The sequence below is a fragment of the Oculina patagonica genome, chromosome 11 (genome assembly GCF_052425735.1).
Source record: "Oculina patagonica isolate OP01 chromosome 11, crgOcupat, whole genome shotgun sequence".
Lineage (NCBI taxonomy): Eukaryota > Metazoa > Cnidaria > Anthozoa > Scleractinia > Oculinidae > Oculina > Oculina patagonica.
The window spans coordinates 8,712,594-8,729,763 of NC_135768.1; the positions used below are offsets into that span (position 1 = coordinate 8,712,594).

General features: G+C 38.9%; 2 protein-coding genes across 2 annotated transcripts in view; one reads left to right on the forward strand and one right to left on the reverse strand.

Annotated features, from left to right (window-relative positions):
• The first annotated feature begins 3,501 nt into the window (after window positions 1-3,501).
• Window positions 3,502-6,723, forward strand: LOC144631051 (uncharacterized). The gene has a single exon (XM_078489423.1). It carries the CDS (start codon window positions 3,508-3,510, stop codon window positions 6,388-6,390), a length of 2,883 nt encoding a protein of 960 aa, XP_078345549.1. The 5' UTR covers window positions 3,502-3,507; the 3' UTR covers window positions 6,391-6,723.
• Window positions 6,724-7,918: 1,195 nt separating this feature from the next.
• LOC144631040 (proteasome activator complex subunit 4-like) overlaps window positions 7,919-17,170 on the reverse strand; it is a 41,426-nt gene continuing 32,174 nt past the window's right edge. Inside the window, exons 43-54 of the mRNA XM_078489404.1 lie at window positions 16,844-16,948; window positions 15,989-16,080; window positions 15,410-15,541; window positions 14,585-14,835; window positions 13,879-13,955; window positions 13,725-13,781; window positions 13,207-13,278; window positions 11,519-11,674; window positions 11,237-11,311; window positions 10,308-10,392; window positions 9,988-10,121; window positions 7,919-8,929 (exon numbers count right to left, since the gene is read on the reverse strand). Of these exons, the coding sequence (XP_078345530.1) occupies window positions 8,795-8,929; window positions 9,988-10,121; window positions 10,308-10,392; window positions 11,237-11,311; window positions 11,519-11,674; window positions 13,207-13,278; window positions 13,725-13,781; window positions 13,879-13,955; window positions 14,585-14,835; window positions 15,410-15,541; window positions 15,989-16,080; window positions 16,844-16,948 (1,371 nt within the window). The 3' untranslated portion in view covers window positions 7,919-8,794. The remainder of the gene's footprint in view (window positions 8,930-9,987; window positions 10,122-10,307; window positions 10,393-11,236; window positions 11,312-11,518; window positions 11,675-13,206; window positions 13,279-13,724; window positions 13,782-13,878; window positions 13,956-14,584; window positions 14,836-15,409; window positions 15,542-15,988; window positions 16,081-16,843; window positions 16,949-17,170) is intronic.

Consider the following 17,170-nt stretch of genomic DNA (forward strand, 5'->3'; position numbering starts at 1 on the left):
GAGCGCTTAAGAGCAAATCAAGAATGAAGTTTTTGGTATTTTCTTATAATTTCCTAAAATCGGCAGTCGATATATTTTAACAAATTAAAGCAAAAAGTCTTTCGCATTAAGTTAATGATCTTTGATGGTGTAAGTATTTATATTTCAGTGAGAGTAACTGTGCTCAAATAATACGAAACAATTTTTAAAGCGCCTATTTTATACTAAAACGGTGTTTTTCTGAAAATTTCATTCTTGATTTACTTGAAAACGCTCTTACAGACTCCTCCAAAACTTCGTCAACAGTCAGTCAATCCACTAAACCTCAACATATCAAAAAATAAACACCAAGAGTCAATCTTGTTTATTTTATTTTATTTTATTTTGCAATACGACATTACTTACAATACTTACATTACATTACTTACCTACACTACTTACAATACTACAACTACTTACAATATAATGAGGACACTACTTACAATACTTACTTACACTACTTACTCACACTACTTACAATGATAAAGCTACTTACAATATAATGAGGACACTACCTACATTCTCACTTACAACTAAAAAGGTAACACTTACAAAGGCAATAGAGGTTTACAAAAATAAGCTAAATGAGGCAAAAAATATATATACATATGAAAGAGAAAAAGACTAAGTAGGACAAAAAGTCGTCCATTTTTTATTAAACGTTTTTAAGGTCTTATTCTTTGTTGAGATATATTTTTTATAAACCCAGTTTGATTTTGGTGAATAATATTTGGCAGAACATTTTTTATTCTAGTAGCTATAACTTTAGACATAATTTTTGCATCGACATTTACGAGCGAGATCGGTCGCCAGTTTTCCAAAAGAGAGCGGTCTTTTCCTTTTTTTTCAATGAGAGTTATGACAGCTTGTTTTTGAGAGGAAGACATTTCACCTTTTTCAAAGCAGTCGTTTGCACATTTGATAAAAGGCTCGCTAATTAATGACCAGAATTTTCTGTAGAATTCTATAGGAATTCCATCATTCCCAGGAGCTTTACTATTTTGGAAACCATCTAAAAGCAATTTACATTCTTCTGAAGTGATTTTACCTTCACACGATATTTTTTGTTCTTCTGAAAGTTTTGGAATGTTTAGATCTTTAAAGAAAGTTTCGATTATTTGTGAGTTATCCTTATCCTTATTTATACTCGTATACAATTCCTGATAAAAGCGACGCTGTTCGGACAAAATTTTGAATGGATCCGTGGTCGTCGAACCGTTAATGTTTAATTTTCTCATATGTTTCTTGATGTGATTTCTTTTTTCAAGATTCAGAAAATATTTGGTACTTTTCTCCCCGTGTTCATGCCAGCGGGCTCTTGCACGAATAATAATTCCTTTGACTTTTTCTTCATAAAACAATTCCAAAGTGTCTTTAACGGAATTAAGGATAGTCGCATTGGAATCGTTGGATTCTTTTTCATAGTTACGTTTTGCTTTAACATACTCTTCTTGAAGACTTTTTTCTCTTTCATTTCTCTCCCGTGCTTTTCTTTTTGAAAACTGAATTGTGTATACCCTGATATTGTATTTCATCCAGTCCCAAATACTTCGATTGTCCGACAGCTCATTACGACCTTCAGCTAACCAAACTGGTATCTTCTCTGATATATTATTTGCATATTCTTCATCATCCAAGAGAGAAGTGTTCATTTTCCAGAAACCCGGACCTTTGCTATCATTAGATCCGTTAACAAGTTCAAGAGAGATAGCTGCATGATCTGTTCTAATGGCTGGAATAATATCCGTCGTTTTAACTAGATCATGTAGAGTGTTTGAAATCAGCCAGTAATCTAATCGACAAAAAACCCTAGGAGAGTTTTGACTCCATGTAAAACTTTTTTCCATTGGGTTCTTGACTCTCCATATGTCTATCAGATCAAGTTCTTCTTGTAAACTTTGTATTGTGGTTACAACAGATTTTCTAGGTTTCAATAGACCTCCTTTTTTATCCAAAACCGGATTTAGAGGGCAGTTAAAGTCCCCGCCTATCACAATGTTTTCTTCTTCGTCTAAATTATTTTTTTGCAAAGTCATGAGCAGATTGTTGAGAAAGTTTTCGATGTTCGTGTCTTTGTTGGGAGCATATATATTGATCAAAACATACATTTTGTCTTTAATTTCTGCTTTCAGCATGACATACCGTCCCAAGGGGTCAAGAATTTTTAAATGAATTTTACAATCAGCACCCTTTTTGAAAAGAATTGCCACCCCACGGGAATTTTGACTACCATGTGCCATAATGACCTCTCCACCCCATTCGTTTTTCCAACATGTTTCTGACTCTTTTTTTGAATGAGTTTCTTGTAAGAAGATAAAGTCTGCCTTCTGCTTTCTACACCAAGTGAAAATCGTTCTCCTTTTCTTGAAGTTGCCTATGCCCCTCACATTTAACGAAATTAATTTGCACATACTAACGCTTATTTCATAGAGATTGGATTAACTCTGGGATTACTGAAGAACGCAAGAAAATAGAAGAAGTTGTACGTGTTAATTGAAAAGCGCTTTGCTGGGCTTCTGCGACGTTTAAATAATAATAAACTAAACATTCTCTTCGGGTTACTTGTAAAATGCGCGACGTACCTCATCAGTACATATAAGTAGTAATAAAATTTTCCATTGCCTTTAACGTACACAACACAAAGCTGGAACAGAAGGAAAGAAAGAAAACTTACCTCATGTTCCATGTAAATATCCATCTACCAGAAACAACCTTCCTAAGCTCCACCACCGCAGATCAAATATTAATTAAACAATATCTGGGTGCTATGGAATGAGACTTTAAAACGGCGGTTATTCCGTCTATTGTTATAGTAAAGAACGAAAATATTTGTCCATTACTCTCAGAGTCTAGACCTTAAGCTCAAATACTATACCACAAAAACATTGTCAATTCTGAATACTCAAAGTAAATTAAGCCAAACTGAGAGTCACATTTTAACGTATTTTCCATCAATATACAGTTTGTCCGGCTCAGACTTACTAAAGTTTGCGCGTCTTCCTTCTTTCCTCGCCGCCTTTAATCTTTCCATCTGTGCTTTCCTCTTTTGATGTAACTCCTTTGGTATGTCTTCGAACATCTTGAAATCGGTTCCTTTGAGTTTAAAAGAAAACTGTTCACTTATTAAAATTCAGCCATTTCCAAAGGAAACTATACCACCTCAGTGTTTCTTCGTTGTTTGTTTTATCTGTGTGTCATAAAAGGAAGACTTATCTTTAAAAGGGAAATGCTTTAAATAATTGTACACTTAAAATGAAATTAAACCAACACTACATGGCGTTTCCGGTTTGCGTGGCTCGCGTGACTTGTTTTATTTTCGTCGCGTGCCCTGAAACAAGTCACGCAACAAATTAACTATTCCGAATAACAAGAAGAAAACCTTTATTTTCTGTTTGATTTTTTTAATCAAGGATAAACAGTTTGTCTTCAACGTGTATTTGTTAATGTGTGTTTAACTCCTGTCATGTTTCTACTGCAGAACTTCCCACAATGCAGTACACACCAGAACAATTGAACTATTTTCGAATTTGTTACATCGCCTTCAACTTGGTTCCCGAAGGACTACGAAAAATCTTCAAACAAGAATGGCATTTCCGTTACAAAGCAACGCTTGGAGAATGGAAAGACACACCAAAGAATGGTCAAGACTTCTTTTATAACGAATCCCGAAAAAGTCGCACGAAAAACGCGCGTTATCTTGCGACAATACAGAATGGAAACACGGCAGAGTGGGACTGTAGTTGTTTGTTTTTTGCAATCCTGTTCTCGGATAGCATTGGCACAACCCTTAGTGCAGCAATCAGGAAAGAAGTAGATGATCTTCGTCAGGTCCGAAATGACATTGCGCACATCAGTGAAGCCGAACTTACAGATGCTGAGTTCAAGAATTACGTAGGAAGAGTGTTGTTTGCATTCAAATATTTGAATCTTCCAGTCAATGATATCGAGGAGGTCAAAAACCAGACGAGCTTTCCAATAGAAGAAGTAACTAAATTGAAGATGCTGGTTGATAATCTTCAAGACGAATTGAGAAAGGCCAAAACTGATTTGCTAGTGGCTCGTAGCACAATAAAGACTAAAGAAGAACAAGTTGAAACTCTGACGTCTGATTTACAAGTGGCACAAGACACGATACAGAGAAACGAGGAGCAAGTTGAATGTCTTACGCAAGAGATAAATTCCAAAGTTGATTCTTTCTGTAGCCTCACATTCAAACCATCTCACGAAATCATCAGGCGTTCAAATGACGTCACGAGGATTTTGACGAAAATGCAAGAACTTCAAGATGGAAGTAATGGAGCAGTCAGTACCATTTATTTGTCTGGAAATCCTGGATGTGGCAAAAGTCAAATTGCTCGTCAAATTGGAGAAGAATTCTTTCGCAAAAGATCACGGGCAGCTGACGGCCTAACATTTGTTGCAACCCTGAATGCAGAAACGCTTGAAACGCTGGCTGACTCATATTTTGCTCTTGCGAAACAGCTTGGCATCACAGAATACACTTTGACTAATCTGGCTACCTTGAAAGCTAACAGCCCAAAAGAGGCAATTCAACATCTCAAGGTTTTGATTTTTCCAGCGATTAAACAGTTCTCAGAGTGGTTAATAATTGCTGATAACGTTGTTGACCTGTCCCTGGTTCGTAACTATCTGCCTCAGACTGCCAGTGAAGAATGGGGTCACGGTCAGGTGTTGATTACAACTCAAGACAGTAGTGCAATTCCGACAAATGCTCCTCATACTTACCACGAGTCCCTAAGTGCAGGAATGCAGCCGGAGGATGCAGTGGAGCTATTGAAACAAGTATCACAAATTTCAAATCACACCCAAGCTCAAAAGGTTGCTGAGGTTCTCGAGTATCAACCACTTGCCTTAGCAGCTGCTGCATTTTACGTACAAACTGTTGTGAGTTATGGCTCTCCAACCTTCAGCTGGACAAGATACCTGGAAACATTTGCTCGTGGCGAACGCGAAGGCACAGAAGAGCCTCTTGCCAGAGAAAATACAGCTTACTCGAAAACAATGACTACAGCGATTAAAATGGCAGTGAATAGAGCTTCGAGAAGCGATGAAGTTCTTCGCCAGACATTTTGTCTTCTTTCACTGTGTGCTTCCGAATCTCTCCCAATTGAAGTCGCAGTTAACTTTGTCAAAAATCGTACCATGGGACAATCAGAAGAATTAATCAAGGCTAAGATTTTAAAATCCTCCTTGATTACTTGTTTACATGGCGAAAACGGAGCGCCTGGGTATTTAAGGGTGCACAACATTGTCCATGGAGTACTGAAGAGAATTTCAACGTTTGAGTTTGAGCAAACAGAGTGTATATCTGAAGCAATTAAGAGTTTTCACTTTCTTACTCTCACGGAACGAAATCATTTGTTTGAAAATGGACATGCGTGTGCAAAGTTACGAAGAGTTACAAGCCATTGTAAAGTGCTGCATGGAATTCTTACCACAAAGTTTGCATCAAGGGATCTTTTGGTGAAGAATTTATCCCCCTTTATCACTCCTGACAATGTTGCTACGTGGCTGTCCTCAACTGCGGCCGTTTGCTGTGACCTTAGTAAGCCTTCAGATGCAAATCTCTTTTCTACATCAGCCTGTGAACTCATCGAGTACATAAGCAACAAACGGGAGGGTGACTTGTTGAAAGCTGATGTGTTAGCCGTCCACGGTCGGGTGCTGTCATTGCAATGCGAGTACGAACTATCGTTGTTTTTCTTTGAAGAGGCGAACACAATTTCCATATCAATCCATGGAAAAGAACACGCTGCCATAGCTGGAAGCTATAACAATTTAGGTAATGTTTTGCGTAAGCTGGGAGAGTATAGCGAAGCAAAAGAATATTACAAGAAGGCACTGTTCATCACAAATAGAATTTACGGCACAGAACATGCTGATGTGGCAACAAGTTATAACAACCTGGGTGTTGTTTACAGCGACCTAAGACGGCACATTCAAGCAAAGGAATACCACGAGCAAGCGCTGCTCATAGAAAAGAAGATCTATGGCGAGGAACATGCTGATGTAGCAAGAAGCTACAACAACTTGGGAAATGTCCATAGCGATCTCGGACAGTACAATCAAGCGAAAGATTACCACCAGAAAGCACTGAAGATTAGAAGAAAGATTTATGGAGAAGAACATGCCGATATAGCAGGAAGCTATAACAACCTAGGAAACGTTTTCCGTAACCTTGGACAGTACATTCAAGCTAAAGAATGCCACGAGAGGGCACTGAAGATTAGAAGAGAGATTTACGGCGAGGAACATGCAAAAGTAGCAGCAAGTTATCACAACTTGAGGCTTGTTCACAGTGACCTCATACTGCACAAACAAGCCACGACGAAAATTTGTACAGTGTTGTGATAATAATGACGATGATGATACATGTAAAATGTTCGTTGGATCGAGCTCCATACAATAGCGAAGCGCGCGAGGTCTAAAAATAGAATGCTAATGACTATAGCCCCCACGAGGCTCAGAAAACAACAGCGTGTTCTGAAAGAAATAGAAGGAATCTAGGCGAAGTTTTCTTTTTATGTAAGTGTTTTAGGAACACCGGCTGTTTTAGCAAGTGTTTTAAAAAGATCGTTTGCCATTTCGGTTTGCCTGAGTCTTGTCTGAGTCGTGACGTCACTCGCGCGCTTCGCTATTGAACTTAGTAGCCACTTGGCATGTTTTATTAGAAATCCGCGAATCTGATATTAATATTGGTTTTCTCGTTGCTTTAAACGCTTTTTTTCTATAAGGATATATTTTATAAGAATATCGACGCTGAAATATGCGAAATTTTTAAGAATATTATAAGAATAAACCCGTGCTGGGATTTTGAAAAGAACATAATTTTTGTTCGTTGAAAATGTGTAAAAACAATGCAATTCATAGGCGGCAAAGCAGGGGGGCTGTGGCCTCCCCCCTCCCCCCCCCCCCCAAAAAAAATGTTTGTCAAAAATGACATTTTTGACAACTTGCGGGCACTTGAAATGAGTCCGTTTGGCTAGCCAACGTTAGTCTGTACGCAAGTTCAGCTTGCGACTTCTTTCGTTACCGTTTGGTAAGAAAGGCCACATCCACCGGATGCCATCCAGCCGATAAGTGTGGGAAAACAAACGCTATCCACTGGATAGTGATTTATCCGGTGGATAGCGTTATCTATCCTAACTCGAAATCAAAGTATGAAACAAACACATACAACACAGGACACGCACTTGGCACTGTCATCCTGGTTTTATGCCGGAGGAGGTCGACATTTTACAAGTTTTCCAGAACGCAATCCGTTTTAATCTTCTCGAATTTTGCCCATCCATGCCCCTTTTTGGCCTTTCTGCGTTTCTTTTGAGTTCTTCTACAGTTTTAAGCCGTTATTCTATGACCAGTTGGTCAGTGCAGAAATTGCCTAAAATTGCGTGATAACGGTTTTAGGCATTTTCCAGTCCTTATACTTTGATAGATCATCACTAAAATTCTTTATAAGTTCCTGTTACACTTATGGTATGACACAAATGCTCAATCATTGGTCGACAAATTGTGACCATTTTCTTGACATGATTGGTTACTATAGCAACAGTAAAACCTGTTAAAAACACCCTTAGTTTTAGCTGTCAGTGCTTACAACTCGAAAATGAGGTCGGTAACCCCCATTTTTTATTGTTGAATTATGATCAGCATGTCATGATACAACTTTTGTCAGAGCGGTTCAGAGCCACCTTAAATTTTCAAAATTCTAAGGTGGCTCTGAACCGCTCTGACCGAATTTCTTAAAGGTTTGCCAAAAGTTGTATCACGATATGCTAACATCAAACATAAGGTTGACATCAGAGTATAAGGTCTGTAAATTATTGAAAACAGTTATCAGCCACCTTAAGAATCCAAGTTCAATGATGCAAACCAACACTTAATGTTTCCAAGGTACAGATGTACCAAAACTTTATTTCCACAGTAGGAACTTGCACATTTATTAAAATTTTATGTACGCGAAACAAATAAAAGTACAGTGACTGTTATCATTAAATAAACCGCCGTATTGTATAGCAAGTCCATAAATTGAAGAATTTGCTCGATATAAGACTGCGTGGCTAAACCAAGAGTCATAGTGAGCCAGCAATGAGAAAACGAGAGCGCTGTGTGCGTATCTACTGACATTTAAAATTACTTTCTAAAGGTTACCAAAGCTAAAAATTTTAGAAAGCGAACGATTTAAATCTCAAGAAATTTTAATCGGGCACACGTGCTAGACTGTCTCAAAGACGTAGTCGAAAATTAAATTATCAAGTTGCGTGGATACAGATAAAGTTTACGTAAACAAACTATTCCAATACTAAAATCGAATTGCTGTCAGAATCGCAATTTTTGACAATTCAAAGTTCAAAATTTGATCCCCAAGGAAGTTATGTTATTCCTTGCTTCCCGGAACAACATACCCGTCACGGTTTGCTGGACGGGATTGCGTGACTTACGGAGTACCAGAGTGCCACGCAGTTGACGCACATTAAAGGTAACACTGGGCACGAATAGCGTGACTTTTCAAACCTACTCGTCAGGATTGCGTGACCAACCTGTGTGTATGGAAACACGATACGTGACGCAGGCACCTCTCTGACGTCACCACAAGCGTATCAAAAGTTGGAACAGCAGGGAAACGTGATAATAAAATGCCCAAAGCAAATGGAACTTTGTAAAATCTCTTTCACAAACAGAAAAAGGGTTGTCACGCGTGTTAAAAATGCTGATAACGTGGCCTTTGTTCAGGAAACAAGCCTTTCTTCGTTATTCAGGCGTAATAGCATGGTGACACGAGAAGATCTGTTAACACCAACAGTTGATCTTCAGTAAACTTCTGTTTGTGTTCCTGCCAGTTGTCGTGGTGGGTTCGACGGAAATCCGACATGACTTTCTTTACAGTGGCCTAACGAAACAACAACAGAAATTTATGTGTGTGTTGATACACCTTGAAACGCTTTCATTGGAATGGTTTACACATGAGGGTTTCATCCAAAAAAGATAAAGTTAGAACCACCGAGTACAGTACAAAATACAGTGCCACATAAAAGCACTACTGAATAGCTTTTACATAACCGTAAAAGTGAGAACAGCCATGTAAAGTCAATAAACAGTACCACATGAAAGTAGTACTCAAAAGCTTTCATTTAAAGGGTCACACACTTGGGTTTTTTCCACAGACTAACAACTTAGAACCACCTGGTAGAATAAACAGCCTAGTGCTTCTCAATACCTTTTTTTAACTTGTACCGCATAAATATGCTGTACCACATGAAAGTAGTACTCAATATGTCTGACTATGTTTTTTTCTTTAGGGGGTCGGCTCTATATGAGGATTAAGTTCCTCCCTGCCGACACCCTTTTGCAAGATTATTATCATTATTATTATTTTCTCCTTTTACATGTAATTGCAATAAAGTTGTTATAAATAAATAAATAAATAAATTATAAATAAATAGCTTTCAGGTTAAATGGTCAAGCACGAGGGTTTCACCCTTAGATTTGAAAGTTAGAAACACCAGCACAATAAATAGTACCGCATGCCAGTACTGGTCAATAGCTTTCATTTGTACAGCATAAATGGAACAGAATGTCCAAGCCTTTAAGGCCCGGTAATACGGGCAACATTTTTGTTCAACTTGTCTCGCAACATTGTTGCATTGCAAGTTGAAAGAGTTGTTGCCCGTACTACCACCGCGCGCTCAACTTGTCTCGCAACAAATTTCGGTGTTGCAAGTTGCAGCAACATGTTGCACAAAGTAGAACCGTGTTCTACTTTTTGCAACAATTTTTTTTTAACTTGCAACACCGAAATTTGTTGCGAAACAAGTTGAGCGCGCGGTGGTAGTACGGGCAACAACTCGTTCAACTTGCAATGCAACAATGTTGCGAGACAAGTTGAACAAAAATGTTGCTCGTATTACCGGGCCTTTAAGGCGTGCAGACTATCTCTAATTCTCTTACCTGTATGGGATGCGGGTCATGAAGATGATCCCCCAGGTCCAACAAGATTTGTGGCATCCACGAGGGCACATCGTACGGGAAAGCCTGGACACAACTAGCTAGTCCCAGGACCCCAGCGTGACGATTAATAAGGGCTGGGGAAAAAATTACGGGACAAATTTAAAATACATTCAAAACTTTTCGCTTAGGATTAAGAAAAAAATCTATTTAAAGAATCGAGGCGCGAAGAAATATGTCTGACTATGCAGACATTAGCCCTCATGTAGCAAATTCTTATATGCTAGCTGTATAATTTTGATTGCAAGTTGAGCTCTTTTTACCTGCGTCATTGTTGAGTCCGTTTGCACCAATAACGCCTTTCTTCTTTTTCTTGAGCTTGGTGTTTGCCATTTTCGTAAATTGTTTCTGTAGGGGAAAAAGTGATGAAAGTTATAATTTTCATAACCAAAATGAGGTAGGAAAGAACTAATTAAGTAATTTATACCTCAGAAAAAGTTTCTAAGCCAAATTCTATTTGTATTGTATAAAATGGGATTTTGATGTTGGCTGTCTGTGGTAAAAAGAGCAACTGTAAGGACTAGCAGAAAAATGGACTTGTGGTTGAGGCTAATACGGCAGAAATACAAGCCCCCTGTTTATTATGATGTATATGGTCGCTCTAACATTTAAGTTTGTGGTTAATTTTTGACAGGTTCACCGTAGACACGTGAACACGTGAACCTGTCAAAAATAAACCAAGGTTCACGAATTCACGTGTTGACGGTTGGATGATTTACAATATTCAAATTGAATTTGAAAGCCCCCCCGCTTATAAACCCCCCCGGTTATAGGCCCATCTACCTGGAAACAAAAAAATACATCCGATTATAAGCCCCCCCGGATATAAGCCCCCCTCTGCCGGATGAGAGTACTGAAAAGGGCTAAATGTTGCTTTATTATGCGTTTTAAACTAAAAAACGCATTTCGATCAACACTCCCGTGGCCCGTTTCGGAACGTTTTTTTTATTCCGCTTATAAGCCCTCCCGGATATAAGCCCCTCCACTTATAAGCCCACTCAAAAACCCTTATGAAGTTGTAAAAGCCCAGGGCTTATAACCGGAATTTTACGGTAATGCAATCCGTTCGCCGTTAATCAAAACTATTCCGGAATATTAGGCGGCTCGCGCTGAGTATTTTGACTGTAAGTCTGTGGATGAAACCTTAGTGTGTCTGAGTTCAAATGATAGGTATTAAGGGTTGATCTCTTACCTGTAACTCGTCGTCAAGCTGGAAGAAGCCGTGATGTACGAGGCCACTGAAAGTTAGAGCCGCCATCTCTCGAACCTGTGCAAAGAAAAAGCATAGACAAACTTAAAATAAAAGTATGACAAAAATTACGAAATCAACAACACATTGTTGTTCTTTTCACCAGTTGCATAATTTTCCCGCTGGCTGCAAGAATTTCTTAAGAGTTCTGATTAGTTCTTTGTATTACTCTGAGTGTGATGTCGTGGTAAGATATGGCTACTTAGAATTTAAGGGTATACTTGCCTCTAGTTGCTCATCTGCGAGGAGACTGAGCACCAGCTCCTTCACGTCCAGAACGAACTGAGGTTTACTGGTAATGGCAAAGAGGTTGGCGAAAATCATCACTTGTAAGTATTCCAACACACTCCGCCTCGGGTGCCACAAGTTGTTGCTGGCGATCTGATAATAAACAAGCAAATCAATAAACGAACGAACGAACGAATCAAAAATAACACACAGTTTAAAATCTTTTCACAACAGGAAGGCCCGCAAAGGGATAAAAGGGGCTGTGTCACGGCTGAGATAAATTTCTTTTGTTACGTTTTTCCAAACACTCGCTATGAAACTTAATGTTTGCAAAGAAATTACTTCTATGGATCAAAATTGCAAAACCTTTGCTTCATTGCAACCAATTGTGTCTCAATTGTTTAAGTTACAAGCAAAGGAGACTAACTCTGAAGACTGTTCAGCCCAACAATATTTCAAAAACAAATCTATATTGCAATCCGTTTCAATCTTCTTCATTTTTGGCCATCAGTTCCTTCTTTTGTATTTGCTGTGTCATTGAAATGTCCCTTCACTGTTTTAGGAGGTTATTTTATATTTCACCGGGTCATTTCCAATGCCTAAATTTAGCTAAAATCCGTGTGACACAGTCCCTTTAATAAAGTCAATCAAAGATATGACGTTGTATTCCCAAGTGTGGTTGACATGCAAGGGGTGGGGGTGGGGGTGGGGGGGGGGGGGTGCGGGTAAGGGGGGACGGGACGTGTGATTAGAAAAGAAGATTGTAACCCGTCCTTTACAGATTCTAATTCCAGTGAACTGATGTAGATGAACTGTACGAAAAACCAGATATGGAAATGTGGCTTTTCTCCTCTCCTCCTCTCTCCTCCAAAAGTTTCTAAGGCATTTTTAAGTTTTCTTTTTTTCCTAGATCAATAACAGAATGGAACTTACTGCCCGCTGACTTAGTGAATTGCAAGTCATTATCGAATTTTAAATTAAATTTAGGGAAGCATGTAAACAAGTAAATTGTAACTAAGTATTTTTATATCTTATTTATGCATGTACATTTTGTTTTTGTTTTTTTATTACTTTGCATCTATTTTTTATAGTTGATGTGATGTCTTAAACGATGTTATCAACTTAATAAATGTAGATGTAGATGTAGATATTTCCTGGCTTCTGTTCTTGACCTTTATGAAACTATATTCTAATTGTTCGAAAATTATTTACCTTATTGTTACTTATTTTCGCGGGACTTAATTTTCGCGATTTTCGCGATTTTCAAAAAATCGCGAAATTAAAGACCCGCGAAAATTAATTCTAAACGATTTCTATTGTATTTTTTATGCTAATTACGTATTTTTGGCCAAATCGCGAAAATTAAGTCTCGCGAAATATTCCTGTTGCATTTTCGCGAAATTAAGTACCCGCGAAAATAAGTAACAATAAGGTATATCATTTCATATCACTAACATTGCCTAGAGTGTCAAAGTAACAAACCCTCGCGTAAGGGCGGGGAGAGTCGGGGACGGTTAAAAAGATTTACACTGGAATTTCCAGTTTAAATACTTTTAACCGGATTTAAAAGATTTAAAAAGATTTTTAAGATTTAAACTGGAATTTCCAGTCTTTTTAACCGGGAAAATCTAGCAAGACTGGCGTGAAATGTTAGAGGAACGAGATATTCCAGGATGCCAACATACTTGCTTGACAGTCTGCAAGGCCAGCGGTATCAGGTCGAATGGCAGCTCCATTTGAGAAATGTACGCGATGGTCTAAGGAGAAAAGAAGTTCGAATAGTACGTATCATTTTTTGAACAATACAGTACATGTATTAGCTTCGGAATGATCTTTGTGTCACACTCAGTCACTCATTAGCGGCGCGTTAAGTCAGGTTGTGGGGGGCTGGGAATAAACTCCTTTCCATGCCCTGTTATTGTAATTTATCTTGGCAATCAAACCAATGCTGCCCTCGGTACTTATCAAACCACTCCTATAACGAATCATGCTTTTTGAGTATTTGAGTTTTCAAGCAAGCAATAATAAAACGCGCGTAAGCAAAGCAGGGCAATCAAGACAATATGATAACATTAGGAGTTTGGTAAAATCGTAATTGGATTTTAGAAAAGTATTTTTTTTTTCAAGATTTCCATAGGACACCTTCGTTTGTCTTTACAAACTTTAACTGTCGCAGTAAGATGGAATCTATTGTTGAACATACCCGGTGACAGTAGTGTTGAAGCTCAGGATCGTCTTCTTGAGAGTCGAATAGGATTATCTAAAGTAAAAACATGAATGAGCGGTCACTTGAACAATAATTTCCTGTAAAAAAAAAAAAAAGAAACACACACACACACACACACAAGATTGCTTACCACAGGTAGAAGATCAAAGAATTCCTCAGGACAGCTATGTAAAGTGCGCACGGCATGAGACAGAAGCCAGTTTGTCACTGAAACATAAGAAAACAAAAACAAAAAATAAACGAGCGAATGGCAAGATTGAAATCCGTAGGTAAACTCATTCTTTCCGAAACTTAATTAAATGGCAAATTAAGCCCTAATGCCAAAAGGGAACACTTATAGGGACTAAACCACGGAATTTACCAGATTTTTGAACAACCAAAATTTATATTTGCATGTGTCGCAGGAAACCTGAAAATAATAGTCCGTTTTTTTATTAAAAATTGCTATATTAGAGCACTGAAACTGTTAACGAGCATATTTGGCTGCGGATGGCTCAGATGGAAACGGATTGCAATTTGAAAAAGTAAGGCTTACTTTTTTAAGTTGTCTCCGCGCGTCTTCAAAAAATCGATATTTATAGCTATAGCTTGATTTCTATCCCAAATTAAGGTTATATCTTCCTTTAAATTTTCAACGATAATGTTCTTATGGGTTAAGTTGCCTACCACTAGACCAAAAATCTGCAAAATCCCCGTGGCATAGCTCCTTTAAATAATAATAATAATAATAATAATAATAATAATAATAATAATAATAATAATAATAATAATAATAATAATAATAATAATAATAATAATAATAAAACTTCAATAAATTTCAAGTTGGGAGCACTCACTTGTCTTCAACCGTTTGATGGCTTCCTTTCTGTCGTCACTCTCACGTGATCCATCTTTTACTTCCTCTTTTTCAACATCTACTGCGTTTGCAACACTGACGTCACTTCCGCCCATCTCTTTTTCGCGCGCCAATTCTTGTAGTCCTGCCAGCTGCGGAAGTACCTTGTTCACAAAGTCTTTCCGGTTTGGTGAGCGCGTTGGCGTGCTGTTAGGTAGCTTGAGGTCGTACATCAAAATGCTACAAAGAACACTGTGATGGAAAAAGATCAAAGGTTTGTTGAAGAAACTCTCTAAAAACATGTGCTTGAAGTGTGATATTCGTTTCTGAGTTGTGGTCTGAAAACGTCACGTCAATCCTCAAGTGCCTCTCAGGTGTGTTGTATTTTTGAACAAGACAAACGGTAAATTGCCTAACTTTTCCAGCTAAATTGTGTGGAGAACCAAGCTTTTGCACAGCTGTAGTTGGCAGTGTTTGAAGCGATAGCCCGTAAGCGACGAACGGCAAAGCCACGAAGAGGTAGGGATCTTTAGCCATCGTAGCAGGCGCAAGTATAAATACGGGCGCGAATTGTAAGGGACCCGATGGGGTTATTGGGGGAGCGGGGGTGGTGATCCCCTTCAATAAGCCCACTATATGAACCCTGCCCCAACTTCTATTTCGGTTCGGTGATCTAGCAACAACCTGCGTTAGACTAGCATCTCGTCAAAAGAGAGAAGCGATACTCCCAGCAGGTTATTCCCAGGTTTTTGACACAGTCGAATACTAGCCCTTTCTCCTTAATCATATTCCACCTGTAGACCTTCCAGCATGATGGCATACTAACCTGCCAAGCCGATCGCGCACGTTCTTGTAAGGATGGTTAAGATGGGACTCGGCCACAGCCATTAAGCGGTGAAGCAGCTCAGGGACTCGCCATTCCTGTTGACAAAGCGCTCCTTGAATGAAGTATAAACGACTGAAAAAGAAACAATTTCACAAAGAGGTCAGGTTTACAACTTGTACGTAACGCAATACTTGAGGTAAAACCGCCAGACGTCGCGTAACGCAACGGAACTTAAACGTAGGGCAAAAGCACCAGACTTCATGTAGCTTTAAAGTGAGGCAACAGTAGTAGATTTTATGTAACGTAGCTGTTGGTAACGTAACACAGTCTAATGTGACACAAACCACAAGACCTAATGTAACGCAACTATGATGTAATGTAACGCAAGTGCATCGAAGGCATCGTGTTGCAGCTCGGCACACGAAAATGAAAATGCAAAACAGTTGTTTACTTTAAGCCATCACGTTCTGATTGTTTTTTTGTTTTTTTTTCATATTCTCGTCACCAGTCCACTTGGCGATGTATTGATGATGTAAGGAGAAAATAGAACGTGATCAGTTTTAGAATTAAACAGCTCACCTTGAGTCAGAGAAGGAACCGCGTTGATCGTCCAAAGGTTCTTCTAACAACATTTCTAGAAAGCGATGAATGCGGCGGGGATCCCGACTTTCCTGTAACGAGAAAATCGCATTGACGAACGAGGATCTGAAGAAGCGTAAGCAAAATGTCATGTTTGCACTGCGTCCGAAAGGGTTGTTACATAAAAGCCCAACGCAGTTATAAAAACAAACTTCATTTGCCGCGAGAGGTACTCAAAGGAAACATGTTTCAAATACACCTTCACTTCCATAATTATCTCTATCTTTCAAGAGTATATTACGAACTCACAACATAAACAGAGGTTATAGATTCATAGACTGTTCATAGTCCCCTATTTTTCCGTGAAGTCGTAGAGATCGATCGTTCAGTCAGACGGGCCGCCATCTTGGTTCTCGAACGCGAGCGAAAACTAGGGAGAGTGCCAAAACCCGGTGGGTGGGTGGGGGGGGGGGGGGAGATGTTCATAGCGTGGGGGTGGGAAAGCCCCCCCTCCACGGGGTTTTTGCACTCTCCCCTGTTTTCGCTCGCGTTCGTGAACCAAAATGGCGGCCCGTCGGACTGAACGATCGATCTCTACGACTTCACGGAAAAATAGGGGACTGTGAAAAGTCTAATACTGAGATTCAGGTCCCGTCCAAGCCTGTTTTTTGTTGTTGTTGTTGTTTTTTTTTTTATATATTTTAGGTTTTTTTCTTCTTTTCACCACGTTGGCCTTTTTTAAGCGCTGTAACCTATTTTTTTACCATTCTGGGACAGTGTAACTGTACGGAGACACAAATGTTGGAGTTACAAAGAGGCTTAAAAGTCATATGGTCCGCAATAGCAGTAGCTCACCACAGCGGTAGCCATGCAAGTGCCCCAATCTTCTAAGGTCTCCACGTTAACGGCCCATAGGGCCTTTCTCAAAAGTGGCAATAGAAAATCCCAGAGATTTTCAACCTGAAAAAAAAAAGCAAGAAAGAAAATAAAAACTAAGCTAGCAAAGATAAGGTAAACAAAGAAACTAAGTCCTGTTTACTATGTTTCAAAAGCTGGTGATGTTTTGATCACATTTAGGAGAAAAACAAAACAAACAAAAAATTGGGCAAAGTTTTTCAGTACGTAACGAGGCCAACAGGGCTACACAAAGGCGATAAGGTGCTTTAGACAAGGGAACAAGTT